The sequence below is a fragment of the Anguilla rostrata genome, chromosome 5, assembly GCF_018555375.3.
Source record: "Anguilla rostrata isolate EN2019 chromosome 5, ASM1855537v3, whole genome shotgun sequence".
NCBI classification, from domain to species: domain Eukaryota; kingdom Metazoa; phylum Chordata; class Actinopteri; order Anguilliformes; family Anguillidae; genus Anguilla; species Anguilla rostrata.
In genome coordinates, this window is record NC_057937.1 from 59,228,057 (window position 1) to 59,255,958 (window position 27,902).

At 48.0% G+C, this 27,902-nt stretch overlaps 2 protein-coding genes across 16 annotated transcripts; one reads left to right on the forward strand and one right to left on the reverse strand.

The window, feature by feature from the left end:
• Window positions 1–37: 37 nt before the first annotated feature.
• Window positions 38–7,537, forward strand: dnaaf1 (dynein axonemal assembly factor 1). 5 transcript variants are annotated; one of them, XM_064337436.1, is made up of 12 exons: window positions 38–136; window positions 489–730; window positions 1,152–1,302; window positions 1,551–1,642; window positions 2,638–2,859; window positions 3,766–3,932; window positions 4,153–4,274; window positions 4,812–4,978; window positions 5,556–5,803; window positions 5,894–6,028; window positions 6,327–6,392; window positions 6,564–7,537. In XM_064337436.1, the coding sequence occupies exons 1-12, from the start codon at window positions 81–83 to the stop codon at window positions 6,864–6,866; spliced, it is 1,971 nt and encodes a 656-aa protein (XP_064193506.1). In that variant the 5' UTR covers window positions 38–80; the 3' UTR covers window positions 6,867–7,537. The 5 variants fall into 5 exon arrangements, with proteins under 5 accessions (XP_064193506.1, XP_064193504.1, XP_064193503.1 ...); XM_064337434.1 differs by having other exon boundaries at window positions 5,556–5,634; window positions 5,683–6,028; XM_064337433.1 differs by having other exon boundaries at window positions 5,556–6,028.
• On the reverse strand, window positions 7,093–27,902 carry pskh1 (protein serine kinase H1). 11 transcript variants are annotated; one of them, XR_010330281.1, is made up of 5 exons: window positions 27,094–27,902; window positions 24,294–25,463; window positions 11,323–14,045; window positions 11,162–11,206; window positions 7,093–10,773 (listed from the first exon to the last, which is right to left on the reverse strand). XR_010330281.1 is itself a non-coding variant. In XM_064337438.1 (3 exons), the coding sequence occupies exons 2-3, from the start codon at window positions 25,254–25,256 to the stop codon at window positions 13,728–13,730; spliced, it is 1,281 nt and encodes a 426-aa protein (XP_064193508.1). In that variant the 5' UTR covers window positions 25,257–25,463; window positions 27,094–27,902; the 3' UTR covers window positions 7,093–13,727. The 11 variants fall into 11 exon arrangements, 1 of the variants encoding a protein (XP_064193508.1); XR_010330280.1 differs by having other exon boundaries at window positions 7,093–11,109; XR_010330278.1 differs by having other exon boundaries at window positions 7,093–11,109; window positions 11,278–14,045.

The window sequence follows — 27,902 nt, forward strand, 5'->3', positions numbered from 1 at the left end:
ACAGAACAGTAGCCAATTATAAAGGGCTAAAATAAAACCCAGCGTAAACAAAATGATAGACGCCTGCTTTGACCAAACATATGATGTTCCGTTGTTTCTATGGTAACGCGAAAACGCGTTACAGGATACTTGAAAGGTAAAAGCTGATAGTCTATGCTTAATCTTACCTAGCGAAAGAGTAGTATTTAAATATTAAATTAAAATATGGCTTATATACAAATCTAGATAGCTTGTTCCATTCTACAGAAAGGTAAAACTAAATAATTGTTGTAAATTAGTTTGACTGCTGTAACGTTCAGCTAGTTGGACGTTGATTAACGTTATGTAGTCTAGCTAGACTAACTTGATCCAAGTTATCGTTAACGTCAGCTAACTTAGCTACTAGCAATCAGCTATTCACACAAATCGTTTACTTGAATTTAATTAACATTATTATCTCCATGGTTTGCCAATCTTTGTGACTCTAATTCGGGTGTTTGTGAAATTAGTGTAATTCCAAGAATGCATCCAAAGGAGTGTGATTCGGAAGAGCTGACAGTAGGAGAACTGGAGGAGGTTTTCGTGCAGCAAACTGACAATGCCGAGACGCTCCAGGTCCCGACGCCGGACACACTGGGTAAAAACTCACAGAACCGCTTAAGTTCTGTGTTGAAACTTAGTAGAACAGCGAGAAACGTAATGGAACGTCGAAAGCTGACCTCATCTTGGCCGGGACGATATTTAAGGAAGTGTGAGCTACCTTAAGTTACCTTAAATTAAGTTACTTCAGTTTGTTAAAGTGAGCTAGATAGTCGAAATGGTTTTAAACATACTTGAGGATAAGCTTACCAATGTGCCACCAAGTTACTGTTACAATAGCTATACATTATAGTTTGACACTACTGCAGTAATACACTCTTAGGGTACAGTGGAGGTACATTTTTGTTCTTTAAGGAACAAATAAGAACAAAAAAGGGATATATGAATGTGTGCCTATAGGATACCACCCCAGTTACACGTGTTTGTAACTTTTTTTGAGAGCGTATGGATGCATCAGCCTGGACTGATGCCGTTCAGTGGATCTGCGTCATATTTGTCCGCTGAAAACTAACGTCTCAGGCGCCAGGAAGTTATTCTCAGATCTTAACCAGCAACTCTTTTGCCCTTCTCAGCCGAGGACGTCCTGCCAGCTAACGAGGAAACGCACGAAACGGGAGGGGACGCTACCACAGGGGAGGGGAAAGAAGTCAAAAACCCAGACGAGGTGAACGGTAACACCCAGCCACCCCAACTGGACAAGAAAGAGAAGGACTCTGGCCCAAGGTAAAGTTGATCACACCGTCTGTGCACTGATGGGACTGTGGGCCACACACAAATCTATCGCTCCGCTTAACAGAAATGCTTCCCTTCCGTGTGCTGAATACTGTCAAATGCTTGTTTGGATGAAGATTGTTTTTTTTCTACCCTATTCAGCCCTGAATTGTTTCCCCACTGCCTCTCTTGCATTGTTGGTGAAAGCACACGCAGTTCAGGCTTTAAAATACAGAATCGTGTTTTAATTCCTCGCACAGAATCACAAAGGAGTTCTTGAGGAATCACTGCAAGCAGAACAAGCTGTACGTCACCCCACACCTGAATGATGTGCTGTACCTGCATTACAAAGGTACTGTCCATCTCCACTGCCACATCACAGGAGTTCCACAGTTGTGAGTGAATGTACTGGATCGCCACGGTTGAATTTCTGGCGCCACAATTGAAACCAAATATGAGGGCTGTCAGTAAAGAACTGGAAATGCAACTCGCTGGCAAAGGGTTTGTCAGCCTGAGTGAAACATTAGAGAAAAATGTAACAGCAGTACATGCAGTTACGGCCACACTTTTACCCTGAGACAGGAGCACACCTGGGCTTTACCTGTGCACAAACTGAGTCATCTACTCAGTCATGCAACTGAAAGTGCATTTAGAGCGCTGTCATGCACGACATTCACATCCTATCAAATGTTATCAAATCTTATCACCTTCTGATGTGGCACTTGGGCAAAAAAAAAAAAAAAAAAACAAGTTGTGAAGGGCAAAGAATAATAATAATAATGTACAATTTAATGTGCAGACTTGACCCAACCGCCCTGACAGGAGCCAAGCTGAAGTGACACGAGTGTTAAACCATGTGTGTGTGTGTGTGTGTGTGTGTGTGTGTTCCGCCCGTCCCACAGGGTTCTCCACCATAGAGAACCTGGAGGAGTACAAGGGCCTGAAGTGCGTCACGAGTGTGTTAAACTGTGTGTGTGTGTGTGTGTTTCGCCTGTCCCACAGGGTTCTCCACCATAGAGAACCTGGAGGAGTACAAGGGCCTGAAGTGCGTCACGAGTGTGTTAAACTGTGTGTGTGTGTGTGTTCCACCCCTCCCGTCCCACAGGGTTCTCCGCCATAGAGAACCTGGAGGAGTACAAGGGCCTGAAGTGCGTCACGAGTGTGTTAAACTGTGTGTGTGTGTGTGTGTGTGTGTGTTCCGCCTGTCCCACAGGGTTCTCCACCATAGAGAACCTGGAGGAGTACAAGGGCCTGAAGTGCGTCACAAGTGTGTTAAACTGTGTGTGTGTGTGTGTGTGTGTGTGTTTATGTGTGTGTGTGTGTGTGTGTGTTCCGCCCGTCCCACAGGGTTCTCCACCATAGAGAACCTGGAGGAGTACAAGGGCCTGAAGTGCCTGTGGCTGGAGTGCAACGGGCTGCAGCGGATCCAGAACCTGCAGGCCCAGACGGAGCTGCGCTGCCTGTTCCTGCACCAGAACCTGATCCGCCGGCTGGAGAACCTGGAGACCCTGAGCAAGCTCTGCACCCTCAACCTCTGCAACAACTACATCAGGGTCATTGAAAACATATGTAGGTGCACGGCCAACGCAGACTCAAGGGCTTCTTTTTTTTTTTGGTTTTCTTATTGGTCCGTCCACACCCTCCATTCGGGTCCCGCTCGTAATGAGGAAGGCATGTCCTTCTCCCCGTAGCTGTTGCTGCCGACCGGGGTTTGGGCCCGTTTTCGGCAAGCAAATTTGAGACCTTTCAGATTACAGAGAGCTGCCTTGAAGTAATCAGAGCAATTATCCGCAGGCTTTGGAATGGCAATTTACATTTTTCCCCCCGTGCTTCAGCCACTTTGACTGACCCACCCGCGGCGTGTTTGGAAATGTGATGCTGTAAAGGAGACAGAAAAGAAATCCCCTCCCTAAATTTCGGATTTTCCAAAAACAGTTTAATGAAAAGGGCGCTCTGTGATGTTTTGCTGTATGGGTGTATGAATCTCAGTTGGAAAAGAGTTGGTTCTGGTTTTGTAATATCTATGTCTGGCTTTTTTGTGTATCGATTGGTTTTCTTTCAGGCAGCTTGTTATTTTAAAACCTTGAGAGTGATACTGGTGCAGAGATGGGTTTCCTAAGTTTGTGTGACCTGTGTGAGTTTGTGTGTGACCTGTGTGAGTTTGTGTGTAACCTGTGTGAGTTTGTGTAACCTGTGTGAGTTTGTGTGTGACCTGTGTGAGTTTGTGTGTAACCTGTGTGAGTTTGTGTGTAACCTGTGTGAGTTTGTGTGTAACCTGTGTGAGTACGTGTGTGACCTGAATTTGTGTGTAACCTGTGTGAGTACGTGTGTGACCTGAATTTGTGTGTAACCTGTGTGAGTTTCTGTGATCTGTGTGAGTTTGTGTGACCTGTGTGAGTTTGGGCTCATGACACTCTCTCACACACACACACACACACACACACACACACCGTCTCTCTCCTCGCTCATTCCCAGCATGCCTACCTGAGCTCAGCACTCTGCAGGTTGCTCACAACAAGCTGGAGACGGCGCAGGACATCGCCCACCTGGCACTCTGTGCCAAAATCAGCGTCCTGGACCTGTCCCACAACAAACTGAGCGACCCAGACGTGCTCACCGTCCTGGAGGCCATGCCCGAACTGGTAGGCCTGTTTGTCTACCCCCCACGCCCCACACACACACACACACGCACACAGATGACATCAGTTGGCCGGTTTCTGTATCCGCACCCCCACACAGATGACATCACAGGCCATAATGTGTCATAGCCCTCCCTGTCTGATTGGCCCTTCAGTTCCCTGGCGTGAACACTTCCTTGCACGTGTCCCTGAAATGGCGGATGTTCCGATTCTCTGCTCACAGCGAGTGCTGAACCTGATGGGGAACGAGGTCACCAGGAACATCCCCAACTACAGGAAGACGCTGATCGTGCGCCTGAGGCTGCTGACCTACCTGGACGACAGACCCGTGTTTCCCAAGGACAGGTGAAGGAGGAGGGCTCACCTGAGCGTCTGTCACAGCGGCCCACACCACAGCCCAATAGCACGGGTCACGGACAGGCCGGAGTCTGCACCGGGGCTGCCCAGGCCTGTTCCTGAAGATCTACCCTCCTGATGGTGTTTTGGGGCTTGTGGTGGCAGCAGTAGGCAGTGTTTAGTGATGGTGTTTGGTGGCAGCAGTAGGCAGTGTTTGATGATGTTTAATGGTGGTGTTTGTGGGGCAGTTGGTGGAAGTGTTTGAGGGGCAGTATGTGGCAGTGTTTGGTGGTGTTTGTGGGGCAGCTGGTGGCAGTGTTTGGTGATGTTTGGCAGCGGTGTTTGGGGGGCAGTAGGTGGCAGTGTTTGGTGGTGTTTGTGGGGCAGCTGGTGGCAGTGTTTGGTGATGTTTGGGGGGCAGTAGGTGGCAGTGTTTGGCAGTGGTGTTTGGGGGGCAGTAGGTGGCACTGGTGTTTGGGGGGCAGTAGGTGGCAGTGGTGTTTGGGGGGCAGTTGGGGTGAAGCTCTTGACGTGCGTGTGGCGCAGGGCGTGTGCTGAGGCCTGGGCCAGCGGAGGGCTGGAGGCGGAGAGGACGGAGTGGGGGATGTGGGAGACGCGCGAGAGGCAGAAGATCCAGGACAGCCTGGACGGGCTGAGAGCCATCCGGGAGAAAGCCATGGAGAGACGCAGACTGAGGGAGGAGCAGGAGACCGGTACAGAGTACACACACACACACACACACACACACACACACACACACACACACACACACACACACACACACACACACACACACACACACACACCTCATACACACATACAAAACACAACTCACATGCAGACAGGAACAGATACATGTATACACACACACACACACACACACACTCACCTCATACACACACAGCATACATGCATACACACACATACAAAACACAACTCACATGCAGACAGGAACAGATACATGTATACACACACACACACACATTCACCTCATACACACACAGCATACATGCATACACACACATACAAAACACAACTCACATGCAGACAGGTACAGATACACGTACACACACACACACATACACAGAAAAATGCATACAAACTCTTGCACATGTCTCACTCTCACTTGAACACAAACACACAGGCAGTGATGATACAACATTCCTGCAAAATCATTCATCGGGGATGTAGGTATCTGTGGCAGTCCACAACTGGCCCCTGGGCTTACAGTTAAGTAGCACTAGTTCAACAAAGTGCAGTGACATCTTCACCATTTATTTTCTTCCTCAGAGAAGCACACTCAGTCATTGGCCACCACAGAACCTCAGCCAATCAGTGACCTGCAGACACAGATAAAGGTCACGGAGATGCCAATCACAGAGCAGCAGACACAGATAAAGCCCACAGAGGAAGCCCGGCCAATCACAGAGCTGCAGACACAGATAAAGGTCACCGAGGAGCCAATCACAGAGCAGCAGACAGAGATGAAGGCCACTGAGGAAGACCAGCCAATCACAGACATGCAGACACAGATAAACGTCACTGAGGAGCCAATCACAGAGCAGCAGACAGAGATGAAGGCCACTGAGGAAGCCCAGCCAATCAGTGACCTGCAGACACAGATGAAGGTCACTGAGGAAGCCCAGCCAATCACAGAGCAGCAGACACAGATGGCTACTCAAGGTTCCCTGGTCACAGAGCTGGAGAACGCAGACCAGATAGAGACCATTCAAGTGGACGAATACTGCCAGCTGTGCATCAATGTGAGTTCCTTCTGCGGCAGCAGCACACGCCTCAGTAAAGTACCACTGCACACTCTGAACTACAATTACAGCACAATTACAATGACTCTGAATTACAATTACAAGCTTCACTCCAGAATATGTACATCACTGTAGAACTCATGTCTGATCTCAGCCAATGCACACGCATTCCCTAAAGCCCCTGTTACTGCAGAAGTGCTGCGTGCTTAAGCTGTACCACGCCATGCTGGTGCAGTTTCCAGAGAGGTTTCCATTGGCTGGCCTCAGATCCCCGTCACAGGCTCTTTTCCCATCACAGGACCTTCCCGATTTGGAGGAGGTCGACCCCGAGGACCCCCACGGAATGGACTTCTTCACCTCTCAGGTAAATACCCCAAACGAGGCGACGGTTTCTGTGGCTGCTTCTCACGGTCACTGAAGTCGTAAACTAAACTAAACGGCAGTTTAATGCCTAAAAAAGTCTTCGTAAGCTCTTCACCCAAATCAATTCCGTAAGCCCGAATTGTTCGAATTGGTTTGTTTTTTTTTTCCCCAGGACATGTTCCGACCGAAAATTGAGGTGATCTCCGGCACCAGCGACGAGAGCGAATCGGACGAGGCGGAGGACCCCCCAGCCGAGAGGCCGCTCGTCCGAGAGAGCCGCCACGACCCCAAACCCAAACCCAAACCCGTCCTGGACCAGGACCCAGAACCCGCAGAGCTGTTCTACAGAGTCGCCGACAGGCACCCGTCAATCAAACCAGACAGTCTGGAGCCCGCCAATCAAAACATCGCAGAGGAACCAAAGCCAGACCAAAGGCTGGAGAAGCCAAGATGTCTGATAGAAGAACTGGATTAAATGCCACAGCAAGCGTTACATCGTACCTTTGTTCTGATTAATCAGGGACTGTTCCTCATAAAGTTGTCCCCACAAGTGTATCTGTTTTCTTACAGCCGTTCTGGAGATACTAAAGGTTGTTCTGTGGAAATTTTAAGCATTTAAAAAAAAGTTTAAAAGTTCCAGACATGTTTGGAGCGTATTACAGGGCAGCCTTTCACAGAAGCAAACCGCAAAGACGACAATGACACGTTATAGGGTTTATTTCGTAGGCACGCGTTTACACAAAACTAAGACTGAACCAGTTCATCATAAAAAAAAAAAAGTAAATTAAAAAAATCTATTCATTAACCTCCATTATAAACACACAGACAAAAACATTTAAAATACATCAGATACAAACACGTTATTAAAAAAAGTCTGTTGGGGAAACAGTGCTGGTTTTGACTTGTACATCATCTTTTTGTAATACACTATACAGGTGTGAAATGTAACAAATCCAGAGTACACGCTTATTAAAAACAAAATGGATGTACTCACAGCGAAATGCCTTTGAACTCATTCTGTCATTTAGTGATCTGGCACAGTGTTTCTCGAAGAAAAAGAAAAAGCTAAGACAACTTCGGCTCAATTTGCTCCTTTCAGTCCTACGCACACTTAAACGGGTTTTCCTCTTAAAAAAAAAACAAAAACCAGGAGCACGCCGAGGCTCCCTTTAGTCCCTTTAAGAACGGAGTGTTCTCCCGAAATATCGCTGATGGTCATCATTACAAAGCGGAATTATTAAGGTTAAACAAATTTAGGAATATAAAGCGCAAAGGCGCCACGGTTGGGGGTTGGTGGGGGCTGGAGATGGTGGTGGTGGTGGTGGGGGGGGGGGGGGGGTTAAGTCCATTTGAGTTCAGGAAATAAACCGCAATTCAATTAATTGAAAAATCCCCTGTAGAACATCACGGCCATTTTTTTTCCCAGTTCACGAATCAAATTTCCTGAATGAACATGGAACTATCCGTACCGAGCCCTGATTGGCTCCACAAGTGAAGGCACTCGCCTTAAGCATGGGGGGGGGGAGGGGGGGGGACAGAGTATTGGTCTCAATCAGAGTATCGGATCAGTCTCAGAGTATCGGTCTCAATTGAAGTATCGGTCTCAGTAGGAGAGTCGGTCTCAATCGGAGTATCGATCTCAGAGTATCAGTCTCAATCAGAGTATCGATCTCAGAGTATCGGTCTCAATCAGAGTATCGTCTCAGAGTATCGGTCTCAATCAGGTACGTTCAGAGTATCGGCCGCAGAGTATTGGTCTCAATCGGAGTATCGATCTCAGAGTATCGGTCTCAATCAGAGTATCGGTCTCAATCAGAGTATCGGTCTCAAGAGGAGGAGGGGATGTACCATGTTGGCATGTGTATAGTCCAGGAATCTCACAGCAGTGCCTCAGAGAGACTCCACTGGAAATTCATATTTGAGGAGCGGGGGCGGGGGGATGAAAAAAAAAAAAAAAAACTGTAAATGGATTGAAAGAAAAGAATAAAGCAAACACGATCTTCAATTTGGTCTCCTCCAGATCAGTAAAGGAATTTAGATGATTAGAACATGAGTGTTGGGCTGCATAATGCAAAAATTAGGTCACAGTTAAACTGAAAATGGGGGGTATTCAATTCCCCCCCAGGAAATCACTCAGTTCTACTCATTTCATCAGTGTGCTGATGCCTAGTACCAGCCTTCTCCACATCAGAATAAGAATCGACGGAAGTAGATCTGGTAAAAACAGACATGACAAAACATGGGAAAACTTACAAACATGGAATACAAACATTTTTGCAAAAGGACAAAAAAAAAGGTTGCATTCATGACCACTGCGTGACCACTGAAAAATTAGGCTATTTGGGATAGACAGAGCTCACTGGTGTAAAATAACAAATGTAATGAAATAAACACTGTTTGAAAAACAAAAAAAAACAAAACAAAAAAAAAAACAATAATAATAGTAATAATAATAATAATAACAATAATAATAAAACCAATCATTAACTCTACTCCACAGGTCACTTCAAAAGTGCTAGGGTCAGATGCGAATTACAACGCCACCGCAGACCAATCAGAACGTCTCTGGCTGTGTGGTTAGATAGAGGAAACCCCTCCCCTGGGACTGCACCGGCCTTTCCCCTCTGCCCGCTCAAAATGCAGCTTAAAGATGGCAAGATGGCCGACAGCTAGCCTGTGCTCTTCAGCTATTCCAGTATTCAAAAAGAAGAACAATTCACATCTCAATTCAGAACTGAACAGAAAAGCTTTTTTTTTTTTTTTTTTTTAAAGAAAAAAAAAGACAGGATTCACAAGAAAAGAAGCGTCCCCTTTCCTTCAAAAACGTTTGGCTGAAGTGTGTTCTGCCAATCGTGTGATTTAGGACGCTTGTCCCGTAGAAAATCTACCAGCTTTAATTCCCTTAAGAAATGTGTTTAAAAATCTCAATTTTAAAAAAGTAAAAACAGAACTGACCATTTCTTTTTTTTTTAAAAAGAAACAAGCACGGAACCGTCCAGACCCAAGGCGCAACTCACTTCCGCAGACACGTTTTAGCTGGCACCACCTGCGCATGCGTCCTACTAAACGAAGCACCACCTGCGCATGTGTCCCACAAAACGTCCCTCAAAGGTCGTCCGTGAGTGAGTGAGTGAGTGACCACAATTTGCTATGCATAGCCCACGGCACCAGTTCCTGTGCACCGTGGGAAAAAGAAAACATACTTGACATGAAACCAGCAATGGATGCCATTAAAGGCACAAATACTTTTTGTTTACTTTAGCTTTATGACCCACGATGCATACAATTCCCACAATGCACAGCTCTGTCAGTGTGCTGTACCTGTTACTCGTCAAATGCTTTGCATTTAGTGTTTATTTATTTATTAATTTTTTTTTGGGGGGGGGGGGGGGGGTTTAGTGCCTTCATTAAACACACGTATTGAACACTGCGTGCATTTAGAAGTTGCCTAAAAAGGCATGCTAACATTTATGATAAGTTTTAGTGAAAACTAGTGCACTCAAAAACAAAAATCAGGGTTGAATAGCTGCACGGCAATGGAAAAATAAAATCAGTTCATAAACACAATTCTTCATTCAAAGGCTAGAAGGTCACAGTCAACATAATACTGGAGAGTAAAAAATTTAAACTATTCTTTTTCTTTTCTTCTGGGACAAGAGTGATGCACATCACAGCAGTGCACAAGTTTGATTTGTGCACGTTCCTTCCAGAAAAAAGAAACAAACACAAAAAACAGGGCCACCATCCTCAGCTTACACAGAGCAGTTAGGGGCACTCTTACTGCTTAAGTACAGAGTACTGGCATTTTCAACTGAAGTCCTGCCCTCCCAACCTCTTCCAGCACCTTCTGAACACTGCACAGCCACTGAAGCAGGGACCTCCACCTGCACCCTGGAGCAGGGACCTCCACCAGCAGCCTGGAGCAGGGACCTCCACCTGCACCCTGGAGCAGGGACCTCCACCTGCACCCTGGAACAGTGCACAACCACTAAAGCAGAGACCTCCACCTGCACACTGGAGCAGGGACCTCCACCAGCACCCTGGAGCAGGGACCTCCACCTGCACCCTGGAACACTGCACAGCCACTAAAGCAGAGACCTCCACCTGCACCCTGGAACGGTGCACAACCACTAAAGCAGGGACCTCCACCAGCACCCTGGAGCAGGGACCTCCACCTGCACCCTGGAACAGTGCACAACCACTAAAGCAGGGACCTCCACCAGCACCCTGGAGCAGGGACCTCCACCTGCACCCTGGAGCAGGGACCTCGACCTGCACCCTGGAACAGTGCATAGCCACTAAAGCAGGGACCTCCACCAGCACCCTGGAGCAGGGACCTCCACCTGCACCCTGGAACAGTGCACAACCACTAAAGCAGGGACCTCCACCAGCACCCTGGAGCAGGGACCTCCACCTGCACCCTGGAGCAGGGACCTCGACCTGCACCCTGGAACAGTGCATAGCCACTAAAGCAGGGGCCTCCACCTGCATCCTGGAGCAGGGACCTCCACCTGCACCCTGGAACAGTGCATAGCCACTAAAGCAGGGGCCTCCACCTGCATCCTGGAGCAGGGACCTCCACCTGCATCCTGGAGCAGGGACCTCCACCTGCACCCTGGAACAGTGCATAGCCACTAAAGCAGGGGCCTCCACCTGCATCCTGGAGCAGGGACCTCCACCTGCACCCTGGAACAGTGCATAGCCACTAAAGCAGGGGCCTCCACCTGCATCCTGGAGCAGGGACCTCCACCTGCACCCTGGAGCAGGGACCTCCACCTGCACCCTGGAACAGTGCACAGCCACTAAAGCAGGGGCCTCCACCTGCACCCTGGAACAGTGCACAGCCACTAAAGCAGGGACCTCCACCAGCACCCTGGAGCAGGGACCTCCACCTGCACCCTGGAACAGTGCACAGCCACTAAAGCAGGGACCTCCACCTGCACCCTGGGGGATCACCTGCCACTTTTCACTTACTTTCACCATATAATGTAAGCCACTGATTGGCTAATGAGTCCCAAGACCTCGTTCTGATTGGCTAATGAGTCCCCAGACCTAATTTCCCCAGCCCTAAATGGGCTGCTGATTGAAAGGAAACCAGAAACACCTGCAGACACTTTGTCCCCCCCAGCAACAGAGTTTGGGATGTAGCTGCCACTCTGCGTTCGCTGAATGGGTGGGAGGGGAATCGGCCAGAAGAGCAACCAATCAGATTTAGTCTGATTTGATAGGGTCACTGCACAGGCTTTCATTTTCATTTTCCTTACATTTTTTCAATCACAACCCTTTTCCACAACAGGGCTGGAACCAGGCTGGCTCACTAATACCCCTTTTCCACTGTAGAGCTGGAACCAGGCTGGCTCACTAATACCCCTTTTCCACTGTAGAGCTGGAACCAGGCTGGCTCACTAATACCCCTTTTCCACTGTAGAGCTGGAACCAGGCTGGCTCACTAATACCCCTTTTCCACTGTAGAGCTGGAACCAGGCTGGCTCACTAATACCCCTTTTCCACTGTAGAGCTGGAACCAGGCTGGCTCACGAATACACCTTTTCCACTGTAGAGCTGGAACCAGGCCGGCTCACTAATAGCCCTTTTCCACTGTAGAGCTGGAACCAGGCTGGCTCACGAATACACCTTTTCCACTGTAGAGCTGGAACCAGGCTGGCTCACTAATAGCCCTTTTCCACTGTAGAGCTGGAACCAGGCTGGCTCACTAATACCCCTTTTCCACTGTAGAGCTGGAACCAGGCTGGCTCACTGATGCCCCTTATCTACTGTAGAGCTGGAACCAGGCTGGCTCACTAATATCCCTTTTCCACTGTAGAGCTGGAACCAGGCTGGCTCACTAATACCCCTTTTCCACTGTAGAGCTGGAACCAGGCTGGCTCACTAATACCCCTTTTCCACTGTAGAGCTGGAACCAGGCTGGCTCACTAATACCCCTTTTCCACTGTAGAGCTGGAACCAGACTGGCTCACTAATATCCCTTTTCCACTGTAGAGCTGGAACCAGACTGGCTCACTAATATCCCTTTTCCACTGTAGAGCTGGAACCAGGCTGGCTCACTAATATCCTTTTTCCACTGTAGAGCTGGAACCAGGCTGGCTCACTAAAACCCCTTTTTCCACTGTAGAGCAGGAACCAATTCAGGCTGACTCAGCACTGTGTAATACAACTGCGTTTCCCTTGCATTACCCACAGCTACAACTGTTGCACATGACTGCCAGGCTCTGTCCAGATGAAGTCGACTGCAAGAACAACCTAGAGGCCAGGCATAAATAACAGAGCTCCCTGTATTACACAGGAGTGTACTGAGGACCAGTGCACGTGGTTTTATAAGCAAGTCCTAGAGTGGGTGGATGAGTCAGACAGGGCCGTACCCGGGGCACAAGGAGGCCATTTTGTTTCAGTGCGCACAGGAAGTAAATACTGTGTCAGAGGTCAGAGGTCGAGAGGCAAACGGTTGAGGTGGATTGCGAGCGCGGGCGCCCGGGAACCACCGGGACCCCGGCCGCAAGCTCCGCCCACTGCTCAGACGGGCGAACCCTCGAGAGGTCTGTGGGCGGAGCAATGGAACCGCAGAACACGGCCTGTCACTCAAACGGAGGACTCGCTTTCGGACCGTAACTCTCAGGCAGGGATGAGAGGTTAAGGAACTGCTGGAGATCGCTCTGCGAAGGGAAGACGATCACTACAAAACAGCGGGCATTACAGAAGAAACCCTTCCCCTCCCTTCCCTTCCCTTCCCTTCCCATGGGATTTAGACAGCATGGAAACTGAATGATTTTAATTAAAATTTGGCCACCATGAACACACTGAGGTTTCGGTGAACTGTACCAATTTAACTTAAACTGAAATGCATTTTTAATGCTTATTATTGCTTACCCTTCACAAACATCTGCTCTTCTTTTACCGTACAATTTCACAGCAAGGACGTAGATAGCATACACAAAAGATTCCTTCAACAGACCCTTCATTTTAACCGTCTTCTTAACACTCAAGTAAAATAAAAAAAACCAACCAAAAAAAAAAACTTCACTTCCCAGAATTCTGTTCAACAGATCCTTCCAGCCTTAAGGCTTCACGTGATGATGCTAGCTTTCAGAGGAAAAAGAATAAAAATGTTTTAAAAACACACAACGACAAGGACAACACAGGCAATAAATAAATAAAGGAACACGAACGCACAAAGAAAGAGAGAGAGAGACAAAGAGAAGAGTAGCTTGGAAAAAGAAAGAGAGGACGTGTGTTTTTGCGGTCTCTGTGGCCTGGGCGAGGAGGAGGAGGAGGAGGAGGAGGAGGGGGCGGTGCGGGTCCGTCAGCGGCGTTAGCGGCGCTAGCCGTTGTACTGCTGCTGGTAGCGGCGGTTGAGCTCCCGCAGCTCGCGCTCGCGGGCACGCCGCGACTTGTTGGACTTGGTGGAGCGGCTGGAGCGGGTGGACTGCGCCGACTTGGTGCTGTGGCAGCGCGAGGACGCCCTCTTCAGGAGGTTCTGGGAGATGGAGCGGTGCAGGTTCTTCATAGACGAGGAGGCGGCCATGCTGACGATCCAGGGGTGCTTGAGCGCCTGCCCCGCGCTCAGCCGCGCGGCGGGGTCCACCGTCAGCACGCGCTCGATGAAGTCCTTCGCCAGGTTGGACACGTTGGGCCAGGGCTGCGGGGGGGGGGGAGGATCAGTTACTCTGCAGTTACTCACAACACTACTGCGATGTGCAATAATCAACCATTACCACATAAACATTGGAAATAAACAACCATTTTTGGGGGGGGGGTCAACAGTCTGGATTTCAGAAACACATTTAGTTCCATGCAGCAGGTCACCAACAGGGCAATGCAACCCTGCGTGAAAACCAGTCCACCAGGAGAATCAATCACTGCAGTGCAACTCAAACCAGGCGCTGCACACACACACTAATAAAGAGGCAGTTGCTCAGAACTGCTGCTCCTATAGAAGCAGTCAGTATCTGATTGCTAACTGAAACCCAGTGGAGTACAGTGCTTTTAGGGAGTATGACACAGGTATGCTGCTCTTAAGTAATAGAAGTTAGGCCCGAAGTGTGTGCGAAAACATGCTTAATGATGCCTACAATCACACTCATTAATGGGTTCCAGGCTGTTTCCGGCTCTTCACTTCCTATTCTTGTTGCTGCAATTAGTTTTGTGTTAATGCACTACCACAGCGTACCAAGAACGTACTGCTGTAGATTAATTCACATAATTCTAAAATGAACAACCAAATGGTGCAGCCCCATATAAAAGCTACATGGTTAAATTAGGAAGAGCTCGTGGGAAGAAAACGAAGCTCACACGCACACATTCAGACAGTAAAAATGTGTCCCCATTTCACCACTGAGAGAGCTGCATTATGGGAGCACATCGGCTTCTGCTGGTTATGACATCACACTACCAGCAGAGGGCAGCAGAGCCTCAGTGCTGAAACAGCCACAGCTTTAAATGTTACACGTCTCTGATTTCAGTGTATTTTTACATTTTTATATGCATGCAAATTTCAAGACCATCTGGGGTAAAACAACAAGCGCATATCCACCAGTGTTAACGGTTTATTAAACTTAGAAGTTTTTAAATACTGCACAGTCCTATGAAATAGAGGAGAAGCGGTTCCATTTCGACCGCACACAACTCATCCATTGTCAGTTAAGACTCATGCATTACTGTGTGGGACACAATGCGGGTGTTTGAACTGCTTCAGGGCAACAGTGAGAAGCCAGATTTACTTAACCAAAACCATGCAGTACCAACTGCGTCCAGCAGAGGGAGATAGCTGCTGAATTACACAGATAACCCAGAGTGGACAGACAGAGAGAAGGTCACTGACACACAAGATCAAGGGGAGGGAAAGGCGGGAGAGAGAGAGAGAGAGAGATAGAGGGGGGAGGGAGAGAGCGATAAAGACGTTTGGAAGATGTCGAAATGCCACTGCTTTGTGGCTCACCCCAAATGCACACCAGGGAGATAGCGGTTGGCCTGACTGCCTGAATGTGAAGGAGACACAAAACAACCCCCCCCCCAACCACGCCGAGCTGCAGAGGACAAAGGCCGAGGCTGTGGGGGTTTAATGAGTCTGGGAGTCTGCCGGGTTCTGACTCACTGCAGCACAGCCGCATTGTGAGGAAAGGAGAATGGACAGCCCTGCCAGGAAGCTGGGCCGTGACATCACAATACCCCCAAGAGCAGAAAGCCAGACTGTGACATCACAATGGCCCAGAGAGCACAAAGCCAAACTGTGACATCACAATACCCCCGAGAGCAGAAAGCCAGACTGTGACATCACAATGGCCCAGAGAGCACAAAGCCAAACTGTGACATCACAATACCCCCGAGAGCAGAAAGCCAGACTGTGACATCACAATGGCCCAGAGAGCACAAAGCCAAACTGTGACATCACAATACCCCCAAGAGCAGAAAGCCAGACTGTGACATCACAATGGCCAGAGCACAGCCAACTGACTCCAATGCCGAGTGCAGAGCAGACGGGACATCACAATCCTGGTGAGAGACGGCTGTGACATCACAATGCCCAGATCAGTAGGAGATGGTATCCTAAAGGGGAGTTTCTGGGCCTGACATTTCACAATTTTACTGGAAAATGCACGCCTCCCCTCCCCTCTGTGGCTGTCTACATTTCCACATAACTATTCAATCGAGCCCACAACCACAACTCCTGCTCCAGCCCTTCTTACCACACTTTATATTAATGTGTCGTCAATTAAACGCAATAATCTTAACAGCATTCGTAAAGTGTTCGCCCTGAATTACGGCACCACTAAGCCCTTGCCAACGACCGGTGTCTGGGTTAAATAATGTCTCTTGCTTTTTCTTTATTAATATTCAAGACCGGCTGTGAAATTAATGGTGACAATGTTCTGATGAATGAATCACAGCCTAACTGAGAGGATGATGCGATAATGTTGACATATATAATGCTCTGCTGGTCACATGACCACCGCTGTGTACAGAATGAGCTGAATGAGACAGAAACTACACAGCTTTAGTGCTGCTACAGAGCTCTACAGAGCTCCCATTTTAGGAGCATTTGCTCCTGAGAATCAATGTGTGCTAACTTGGAAAATAATTTAGGGGCACATCTACGAATTGAGGGCGCATTAGGGCGCTCCTAAATTTTTCAACTTAGGAGCACATGTGCTCCTTGGGAAAAACGTTAGCGTAGAGCCCTGCGCTACAGCTACAAACAAGACCGCGCCTTCCACCAAGTGCCAATCAAATAATGCACAGTGCTGTTCTTCTGAAGATCACTATTTTTCACCATCATTCTTCTCCTCTTTTTCAAAATGACACAGGCAGTTACGGCTCCCCTCAGATCCTACAACACACCCGGGCAGCCTGGAGACTTTATCCGCTTACTCAGTTCCCAATTCCTTTTGATTTGCCGCCGTATTGATTGGTACAAGAGCTCTGTGTCAAGGATTCCTGCATTTAAGCCACGATTTCCTTTAGAGTCCGGCCAGCTTCGCTCTAATTACAGACAGCACTCCCTCTGCACAGGCACGTACACTCCCCCTTGTTTATTAGTGCGCCCTTAACGACCTTGCAATGACCTTTCTTGCAAGTTTCTTTGCACAAAAGCTCCCAGTGAATGAAAACGTGCAAAATGCAGCGCGTTCAGAAAACCCATACGTTCCTGAGTGCGCCTATGCAGGTGTTAAAATGTGCAGCTGCTCTTTTGTTTTAATGAACACAGTTTTTTTTGTCTTTTTTTTTTTTTACTTGACCTTCCTGGTGACCCGGTGACCTTGGGAAGAGGAAGGGCGCATGTCTGGAGCAGCGCTGTCTGTACAGGGCTCGCCGCCACGTGAACTGGGCCTGGCGGGACTGGGAAGGCGGGAGACGCGGCCGGTCAGGCCAAAACACACACAGGCCCCAGCCTCCGCCAGCAGCCAGGAGGCCTCTCTCTCACACACACACACACACACACACACACGCACACACGCACACACGCACACACGCACACACACCAAGTGCGGCAGCGTACCAAGCCTCCGTCCCTGCGACCCGCTGCCAGCGTGTGTGTGCGTGTATCTGCATGTGCCTGTGTGCGCACGTGTGTACGTGCACGTGTGTGTGTTTGCGTAAGAGGAAAGAGAGGGGGAGAGAGACTGACACAGCTAAAGTATACATGCTAATGTATCAGTGTGACTATTACTTGCTGAACTTGAAATATATGCTATCCTTAGCAAACTATGAGTTGAAAGTTCAAATAAACGTCCCCCACCCCCACACTGCCCCCCCCCCCCCAATTCCCCCCCAACCCCATGGTAAATTCCAACATCCTGCAATACTCGATGTACTTGTAAACCCAACACACCAGTATACGATGTTCCTGTAAAACCAACACACCTGAACACCTGCTGATCATGCATGTGCAGTGATTCTGACCAGTGCTGCAGCGCACACACAAAAACCAGCCGACCACTGCCACCAATCCCAGGTCACTGAGGGACAGAGAACATGGCCCTCAACTCCGTTCCCATGACAACAGCATAGCCCTGACCCTATATTTTCTGCTCAATGCATGCAATCAGGGTGACAAAGCCACATGCCTTTTACATATTATGCATTTATAAATGAGGCTCTTTACTGAAGAGGTTCAGGCCTTCCTTCTTGCTCGAGGGCACGTGCAAAACAGCCTTGAAATGAAACCCAGCGATGGGATGGCTGTCACATGGCCTGCATTCTACTGTGCGACCAATCAGAGCAAGCCTATGCAGGCTGTCACATGGCCTGCGTTATACTGTGCGACCAATCAGAGCAAGCCTATGCAGGCTGTCACATGGCCTGCGTTATACTGTGCGACCAATCAGAGCAAGCCTATGCAGGCTGTCACATGGCCTGCGTTATACTGTGCAACCAATCAGAGCAAGCCTATGCAGGCTGTCACATGGCCTGCGTTATACTGTGCAACCAATCAGAGCAAGCGTATGCTGGCTGTCACATGGCCTGCATTATACTGTGCGACCAATCAGAGCAAGCCTATGCAGGCTGTCACATGGCCTGCGTTATACTGTGCGACCAATCAGAGCAAGCCTATGCAGGCTGTCACATGGCCTGCGTTATACTGTGCGACCAATCAGAGCAAGCGTATGCTGGCTGTCACATGGCCTGCATTATACTGTGCGACCAATCAGAGCAAGCCTATGCAGGCTGTCACATGGCCTGCATTATACTGTGCGACCAATCAGAGCAAGCGTATGCAGGCTGTCACATGGCCTGCATTATACTGTACAACCAATCAGAGCAAGCGTATGCTGGCTGTCACATGGCCTGCATTATACTGTACAACCAATCAGAGCAAGCGTATGTAGGCTGTTAAAAGGCCTGCATTATACTGTACGACCAATCAGAGCAAGCGTACAGTACATCCAACCAAACTCTTGGCAAACTGTTTCACAGTACATTAGGACCCAAAGACATGAAGTTTAGCAAGAAAACATTCACAGTGCTGAATGCATTCAACAGGAACACTTAATGAACTTCCCTCCCTGTATGAATATTAACAAACTTTCCTCACTTAAAATGCGCCAAAAAATCAATTACATGCCATCAGCTTTGCGGCGCGTTGCAGTTTGTTTACCTGCGATTTCCCTTGCCTACGGCACACCGACCAAACCGTCGTTAATTTCAATTTTGAGTGCGAGTGAAACCAGGTGTTTTTAATGTCGAGTCAGGTGGCGAGATTAATTGGGCTCTAACGAGCTCAACACTGTGAGGCGATAGCGCGAGCTCCTCGGCTAATTGGAGATGCGCTGCCCAAACAGCCGTGCGGCTAACGATTTTCAGCTGAGCTGAGCTCAGCGCTGCCCCCTAGGTACGGCGAGCGGGTACGTGACTAGTCAAACTGAATACCAGACGGTTACCAGCAAAGAGAAACCCAAAATGGGGTCTTCAAAAATGCATGTTCAAGTAGAACACTGCCGTACTCAAAGCCTGGATAATCTCCATGCCCTGTGGAGCCACAGCAACAGTCGCCAGTGACAACATGGGGGGTTACCCAGAATGCATCATTTGAATAATGGGGATGGGGGGGGGACAATTATTTAGGTGTGGACAGAACACCACTCCACTGCTGTCACCAACAAATGCAATCAAAGTGAAAGACTGTCATGAGCTCGGTGACATCACAATACACCACAATTTCCATCCAATCACAATCCCGGCCTTTCAGGCACCTTGAAGGTCATTCAAAAAGAGCCTCCCTGCGACAAGTCAAAATCATGCTTCCTCCTCTGGCTCTGGGGTTTGTGTGTGTCGGGGGCGCATGCTTCCTCCTCTGGCTCTGGGGTTTGTGTGTGTCGGGGGTGGGGGGTGGTTTAAGAAAAGAATTTATTTTTGACTGCAGATCACACACATTACAATTGTGTTGATGTGCATTAAAAGTACAGGCATTCCACTGATTGGTTTTAACCCCCTATTCCCTCACACACAATGGCAGAGACGTGGAATGGAGATAAATCGATCACTTTTTAGACAACGGATTAAAACGAAACGGACCGGGCGTGAATCCACCGAAATCCACCTGAAAACGTCTTCGGCTGAGACGTCAGGGGTTCTATTGCCCTGCCCCGTTTGGACGGACTAAAGAACGAAAGGAAGATTAAAAAGAAGCCAAAAGCTTTTTTTTCTTTTTTTGTCGTCTTGAAGTGCCGCCACCATCTCAGCTGGCACGATGGCAGCCCAAAAAAAAAAAAAAAATGGGTCGCTCCAAGCATTGTAGTACAGTGGCTAGGGAACTGGGTTTCTAAATCAAAGGTTGTGGGATCAAGTCCCCACAGTGCCCCTAAGCAAGGTACGCAATCTGAACCACGCATGGATTGCAATTTTGCATACAGTTCATTTGCACGAACTGTATGCAAAATTGCAATCTATGCATGTCGCCGTGGATAAAAGGACACACTAAACACAGACAAGCGTGTGATGTAAAAGAACGCAAATCGCTCTCGCAACGTACCAGCAGCCCTGACACTACGATCATGTGACCTGCTGTACTCGGTGTTGTAATACAGTGAAAAACAGGTCCCCCCCCCCCCCCCACACGCAGGATTCACTCACAGCCCTCAGATAAATTACATTCACGCGGATGGCACACGGGCTAGATTACTTCCAGTCTGCGTGGGGGGAGGGGGGAATAAAGTTATGTTTAAAAAAAAAAAAAAAAAAAAACACGCAGACACAGTCGTTTCTCTCCTGCACATAAATCCCGCGTCCAGAGGGAAATCAAGTCTGTTATACCCAACGATTTTTCATTCGCAACCTTTTTTTAATTTAATAGACAATTTCAGAAATGAGATTCCTCCCTAACTGCTCCTGATTACAGGTGACTGAACATTTGATTATGCAAATATTATTCAAGCGTAAGATCAATAGTCTGTTACTGGAATCAGCATTAATAAAATAAAAATCTAAGAAAAAGCTTCAGCATATTTAGCACATTTTATTTCTTCCCATGAATTCATGAAAATAAACACTAAGAGCTACACAATAGAATAATCAATATCAATGTTCCTGCTGAAAAGGGTTTGAGTTGAACATGGACTTCTCTGCAGCAAATCAAAAAACATTGCTGGAAAATATGAAGAGGCCACATCAAATCTTAAGTCTCACGGTTTATGGGTATGTGTCTGTGTGAAATTCAACTTCCTATATTCTTTCAAGAACTGCGGACCAACTAAAATATTGTCATTCGGAACATTTATTTACAGGAAATTACAACTGGTCATGCACAGTTGTTTCACACTGAATAATACAAACTAAACAAGTTTATATCCATAAATAAATAATAAAACTAACTATGTCTTCCTTAGGAAGGGTTTAACCATAACAATTTGGTGGAGTGATTCTGATTCTTCTTCAAAAGAAATATTGGGTGGTCTCTTAATTTTTTCCAGAGTTGTATTTAGCAAAAATACCATGTTCGATCATTTGAATACCCTACTTCTGAGGCCACAGACAACCCACGGAAAAACACCTTTTTTAAATACAGAACAAATACACGCAGCTATAGAACAAAACAAAACATGCTGGCTCAGTTCAGCCAGCCACAGCTTCCATGCAAGAATTTCACTATGAAGAAATAAACTTTGTCTTTAGAAACAGCATTACAACACACTGTAGCTCAAAGTACTTCAGAAGTTAATAAAGAAAATGATCATAATACCACTATTAAAAAGTGTAATATGGGTTATATGGATATGAAATTCTAATTAAAAATATATTACAGAATATGGTGGGATTTTTCAGTCTCTGATGCTGACAATGTGTCTGGCACAATCTCTGGCATTTGTTCTCAGGGTTCCCCAGGGCTCCATCTTAGGACCAATTATATTTACTCTGTACCCTATATGTTGCCTCTTGTGAACAATTACTTCTCTTTCCAGTGCCAATTACATGTTTACATTTAACTCAATCTCGTACAGACAAACAGAAATTTCTACTTTTAAAGTATCATGCACTGGATAAACTTTATTTTCTGCATTTAACCACAGATACAACAGTTGGTGGTTTCCACAAATCAGATTTACGTCAGTCACTGGCAGATTCATGTAAAATATAAAACCAGATAATGCATGTTGGTCTTTATTACCCCCCCCCCCCCCCACCACCCCACACACCTGATTTGATAAAATATTACGACTGAATCCCAGGCGTATTAATAAAAATAGAAAAAATAAAAGGTATCCAGAATTAGACCCACCAGATTCAGGCCAGAGAAGGTAACTTGTGCGTTCAACCACTATAAAGTGGACTACCATAATCCTCTACAATTTCATGTTTTTTTTTAATTTATTATCCAAGCAGTGGTTAAAAATATGTATGCATATTATCATGAGCAAACAAGATTTTTTTAGACACAAAATTACTTTTCATGGTTTAGCATCCATCACATCTGAGTCCATCAGCCTCAGCTAAATCAAACGACACAATCTTCAGCATGCCAGTGCACCCCACCAACCCCCACACACAGGCACAGGCACAGGCACACACACACATACTCACTCAGACACACATACTGTCACACACGCGCACACACACACACATATATAGCCACACACACACAGACACACGCACTCACACGGACACACACACACACACACACACACACACACACACACACCACTTGCATGCACACACACACACATATACACACTCACACACAGATCCTGAACAGGCATGCATATATTACTGCGCATAAAACAAATTTTTTTTTTCTCTTCTTTTTTTATTTTTTTATTTTTTTAAACTGCGTTTTAATCAAGGTAACCTGCCACTGCGGGACGGGAGCCATCACTCCTGATGAGCCCCCGGGTCCGTGTGACAGCCCGGGAGCAGGGCGATATTTCAGCAGAGCAAAAACGCAGATCACCCCCCTCCCCCCCTTCAGAACCCCACAAACAGCAGCCCCCCGTTTGAGGAAGAGGCGCAGGTGTGGTCCTTATTCCAGTCTGTCCAGCCTTCTCTCCAATCCTGATTCCACGGACGTGAGAAACGCAGGCCCGTGTTCGGCCTGGGGCGGCGGCCACCCTTAGCCGCCACTGCCGCCGCCGCCGCTAACCAGCGCGACGGTGTCCCTCAGCAACCCGGGCGTGACGCCGCGCGCGCTTCTCCCATTCAAAAGGGGGGTCAATGTGCGTCAGCAAATACCTGCGGCGCGCAGATAACGGCTGGACAAACACCCTGCCGCCGCCGTAGCCGCTTCTGGGCCGAGGCAGGGTCACGGCGAGGGGAAACGGCGTGACACAGAGGTCCTGAACTCTACTCGTCTGTCGCCATGGCAACCGTGCACGCGCTCTCCGACCGACCGCCCGCCAGAGTGCGGGAAATGGCCAACCGGAACGCTTACAGGGGGCTTCCCTGGGAATCTGGGAATACGCGGCACTTCTGTTTTCCAGAACCTTGGCTTTAATTATTTTCCAGTGAAAATAAAAACACACACTGACACACACACACACACACACACACACACACGTGCGCACGCACACACATACAGCAACACACACACAGCTCCAAACACACGCACACACACACACATACAGCCACACACACACACACATACACCGACACACCCACACACGCACGCACATACACGCACGCACACAAACAGTACACCCAAAGACCTCTCAAATTACACATCCCTGCCCCCCCCCACCCCCCCACCTCCCCCCCGCTGTGCACAAACACAGAAAAGTCTCACAGCTCAGGGGAACCTATTTCAAAAAATTAAATCTCATACCCGACTTCAGCAGTTAGACAAAAAAATGTATTTAATCCGGTGTGAATAAGTGAACTAACTGCACGCTAAAAATCAAATGAACATTTGAAAGCTAAGATTTTTAAATATTTTTTGCTTCCCTGGGAATAAAGAGAAGAAAAAGAAGAAAAAGAAAAAAAAAAGAGCAACTAAAAACAGCTGCTTTTCTGCGTATACCCGGCCTGGAAGAAGGGGGGAGTCCTGGGGTGCGTCAGCAGTTTAAGAAAATAAAGTCAAACAGACAAGAGAAGAGGAGAAGAAATGGAAACAAAGAGAGCGAACAGAAGAGAGAGAGAGAGAGAGGGGGACAGAGAGTGAGAGAGTATGAGAGGGAGTGAGTGAGAGAGAAAGCGGGGGAGAGAGAGACAGAGAAAAAGAGAGGGAGACAGAGAGAGAGTGAGAGAGATTAACAGAGAGAGAGACTGTGCAAAAGAGCAAGAAAGACTTTTTGATGTTCCTTCACTGAAACACCGAACCTTCCCCAACTACCTTAGAGAGAGAGAGAAAGAGTGAGAGAGAGAGAGAGAGAGAGAGAGAGAGAGAGAGAGAGAAAGAGAGAAAGAGAGATAGAGAGCGAGAGAGAGAGAGAGGGAGAGAGCGGGGGGACACAGGGGCACTCACCTCCCCTGAGAAGCTGTACTTCCCCTTGAGGATCTGGCGGTAGAGGCGCGTGCGGTTCTCGTCCTCGAAGGGCATGGTGCCGCTGAGCAGGATGTAGGAGATGACGCCCAGCGCCCACATGTCCACGGCGTTGGTGTAGGGCTTGCGCACCAGGATCTCGGGCGCGATGTACTCGGGCGTGCCGCAGGTGGTCTTCATCAGGCACTCGTTGCCCCGGCGACGGGTGCTGGCCAGGCCGAAGTCGGTGATCATGATCTTGGAGTCGGCGCCCGGGTGGTAGTACAGCAGGTTCTCGGGCTTGAGGTCGCGGTGCGTGATGCCCAGCGTGTGCAGGTACTTCACGCCGTCCAGCACCATCTGCAGGACGCGCGTGGCGTCGCGCTCCGTGAAGGAGCCGCGGGCGATGATGCGGTCGAAGAGCTCGCCGCCGGTGGCCAGCTCCATCACCATGTACACGCGCTCGGCCGTCTCGAACACCTCGATCAGCTGGATGATGTTGGCGTGGCGCACGCGCCGCAGCACGCCCAGCTCCGACTCGCACACCTCGCGGCCCTCCTGGCAGCGCGTCTCGATCATCTTGATGGCGTACGGCTGCCGCGTGCTCTTGTGCTCCACCCGCACCACCCGGCTGAAGCTTCCGCGGCCGATCAGCGCCTTGATGTCGTACTTGGCGGTCACGCGCGGGTCGAACTTGGCCCGGTACTTGGCCGCCTTGCTCCGCCGCGGGTCGGACGGGTCCGGCGGGCCGCCGGGGGGGCCCTGGGACTGGTGGGGGGAGGGCGAGCCGGTCTTCTCGCCGCCGCCGCCGCCGCCCGCCTTGCCCCCGCCGCTGGCCCCCTCCCGGATGAAGTGCCTGTAGGGGTCGGCGGCCTGTCCGGCCTGGGGCTCCACCTTCTTGACCAGGTCCAGCTGGACTTCCGAGGGCGGCTCGGGGAGAACCTTGCTCCTCCCGCACCCCATCATGTCACGATCCTGCCCCCCCAGCGTCGCAGAGCATCTTCATCGCCCGCACGGCATGAGGTCACTGCATCTGGGCCGCGCCCCCCCCAAAAAAAAACCCAAACCAACTTCGGTCTTCCCCAAGTCGCTTGCAAAGCAACAAGCTAAGTTCCAATTCCTAATGTAAGAGTGGCAACAAGCTGCTAAAACTGGCAACAAAAAGAAAAAATCCTGAAAATAAAAGTACAATTGGTTACCATCTGTTATTTTGGTCAACGGGACAAGCAACAACTACGCACATAAAAGGCCGTTGCCACAAGTTCTACATCGCCCAAACCACCTGTAGCGCCGAACGAAAGACACGTTTCACTTGAGCAAAAGAGTCATCGACACAGATAGGCAAGAAGAAATCCATCTGCAACGTGATTTTGCGTCGTTTACAGTGAGCGGGTTCTGCAATTGGAAAAAAAAGTAACGGGGGTAGTGGCTGTTTTATAAAACTCGTTTGGCACGTGAGGACATACAACTAGCAAACCTTTCTTAAACATTGTAGAGGGTGTGGGTACGCCAGAAAGAGAGAGAGTGCGCAATACGCTGCATGTATTGGCAAGCTAATGAATTCACTTCGAAAAGTGCATGGAAATTTGCTAACATGTCACATTGTGTTAGCGATCTGCGTTACTACAACATCAAAGGACGGAGCGAAGGCTACATAGCTGCGTAGCTGTAGCGTGACATGCAATACGACCTACTATTGGATATTGTTAACCGTTTTGACTCTTGACGACGCGTTAGCAACAATGGCTTTCATATAATGAAACTGTCTATATTACTAGCAGACAAATACAGAAATCTATCATCAACTTATAGCCTTACTTTCAAGTTGTTACTTAAAATTCTCACGTTCAGTGTTCCTTTATCAAAGACGGGTAGCAAGCGCTAGCAAGTAGCCGTTAACAAGTTAGAGAGAATGTAGACTACATTAACCCCTTCTTCAATTTAACTACCTAGCAAAAAGTTAGTCTAACGCCGGATCGCATGTAAACAGGTTAGCTAGACCATACGAATCTATTTTTATAAATACACTAGACTAGAGTGCAAATCACTGGTTCTTTGAAAAATACAGCTCGCTAGCTATGTTAGTTACAGCAACTTGCGACTGATATGACCTTTAACGGTGTAACGGTAACGCTATTATAACGATACTCTATCTTATGTATTTTTACAGTTAGCTAGAGTCTAGTCTGTCTAGCTAGCTGAAAAAAACTTACACGATGTTTCGCTGGCTAACCCGCAAGCAAATAATTAGTCGCCACTTAAAATACACTAAAACATTTCAATTGGCCAACTACGACTCATGGCCTGACCATGTCCAAAAACTTTCCTGGAAGCCTATCCAGCTAGCAGCTAGCTAACGCTATCTTTACTTTAGCAAGGCCGTGTCAAGTTAGCGGGCTAACGTTAGATGTCGTTATCTGTGGTAGTTGGCTAGCAACGACATTGACTCTTGTCCTTCCAATTATGACATTAACATGAAAACTTAGGCCATATTACAAAATATTCCAAACTCTTGTTCAGTCATTTCTTTTTTCAATGTTGTAGACTACGTTTTTGTGAGCGCACAGCTTGCGTTTCACGACATCACTTAGACTAATAGTATAAATTACTTCACATCCCGAAGGATTTATCACGACTCAAATACATTTTAGTTAACTTTAGCTAACGTAGACTAGCTAGCTAGCTATCGTGCCACTTAAGCTAACCGCATAGCAACACATTTGTCTAGTAACAACTAGTTACCAATCCCCCCCCGAGAGAAAACGGTCTTTCAAATAAAATATAGCTTAAAAATACAACTTACCGCCCTCTTGAAGTTATTTAGGATTTTAACAAGCTATCTTGCTAGATGCAGTGTATCGAAAAACAAAGCAAGATTTCAGAATTTGCTAGCGCCAACCTCCTCACCCCACTCTCAGCTGCTCTCTCCATTTTTTTTATTTTTTTTTTTTTTTTTTTTTACTTTAATCCATTTGTTTGGCAAGTATTTGTCCTTCCGTCTATTTTATGTTTAAGAACAATAGCACCTTGGACAAACTGCAACGAAAAGTATGGTGTTCAGGTACAGAGCCTCCGACATTGCACAATAATCTGTATCAGCTTCTTGTTGACTGCCCCAAAACTGTTTTCGCGTTGGTCCACCTTTTTTGTGCAGAAGTTTTTTGGGAGGACCTCGGCTTTTTTCGACCACAGAAACAGACCCACACGAACCACTTGTGAGCTCACTTCCTGGATACCAATAGACGCTCCTTGCTGATAACTTTGGTTAGCCAAAGATCTTTGCTTCCATGTTGGTTCCTAGATTTCCCTAATCTTCTAGAGCTAAAAGGACCAGTCTTCGTTAGATCCGAAATGGCGCCAGGACACCCACAACTTTCTGCGAATCTTCAGTAAATCGCCAGTGAGAGGCGCACTCCAACATCTCAAACTCCTAACCATGTTTGCTTGGGGGAAAGCGTAAGGGATTTCTCTGAATTTGTGAGCGCACATAGCATTTCGACTGATGCGTCTCTAACGGTCCCAAACAACGTCCAGGAAACGTAACCGCTGGAGGGCGCTACGTGTCTAATGATGGTATTTTCCAGACGTTTGCTAGGCAAGTAACCTAGACAA

Coding starts and splice junctions, on each gene's coding strand:
- pskh1 (XM_064337438.1), bottom strand. CDS start 25,256: ATGATGGGGTGCGGGAGGAGCAAGGTTCTCCCCGAGCCGCCCTCGGAA. Junction 14,046..24,293: donor AGTACAGCTTCTCAGGGGAG/GTGAGTGCCCCT, acceptor CCCCCCCCGCAG/CCCTGGCCCAACGTGTCCAA.
- dnaaf1 (XM_064337433.1), top strand. CDS start 81: ATGATGTTCCGTTGTTTCTATGGTAACGCGAAAACGCGTTACAGGATA. Junction 1,303..1,550: donor GAGAAGGACTCTGGCCCAAG/GTAAAGTTGATC, acceptor TTCCTCGCACAG/AATCACAAAGGAGTTCTTGA. Junction 2,860..3,765: donor CAGGGTCATTGAAAACATAT/GTAGGTGCACGG, acceptor GCTCATTCCCAG/CATGCCTACCTGAGCTCAGC.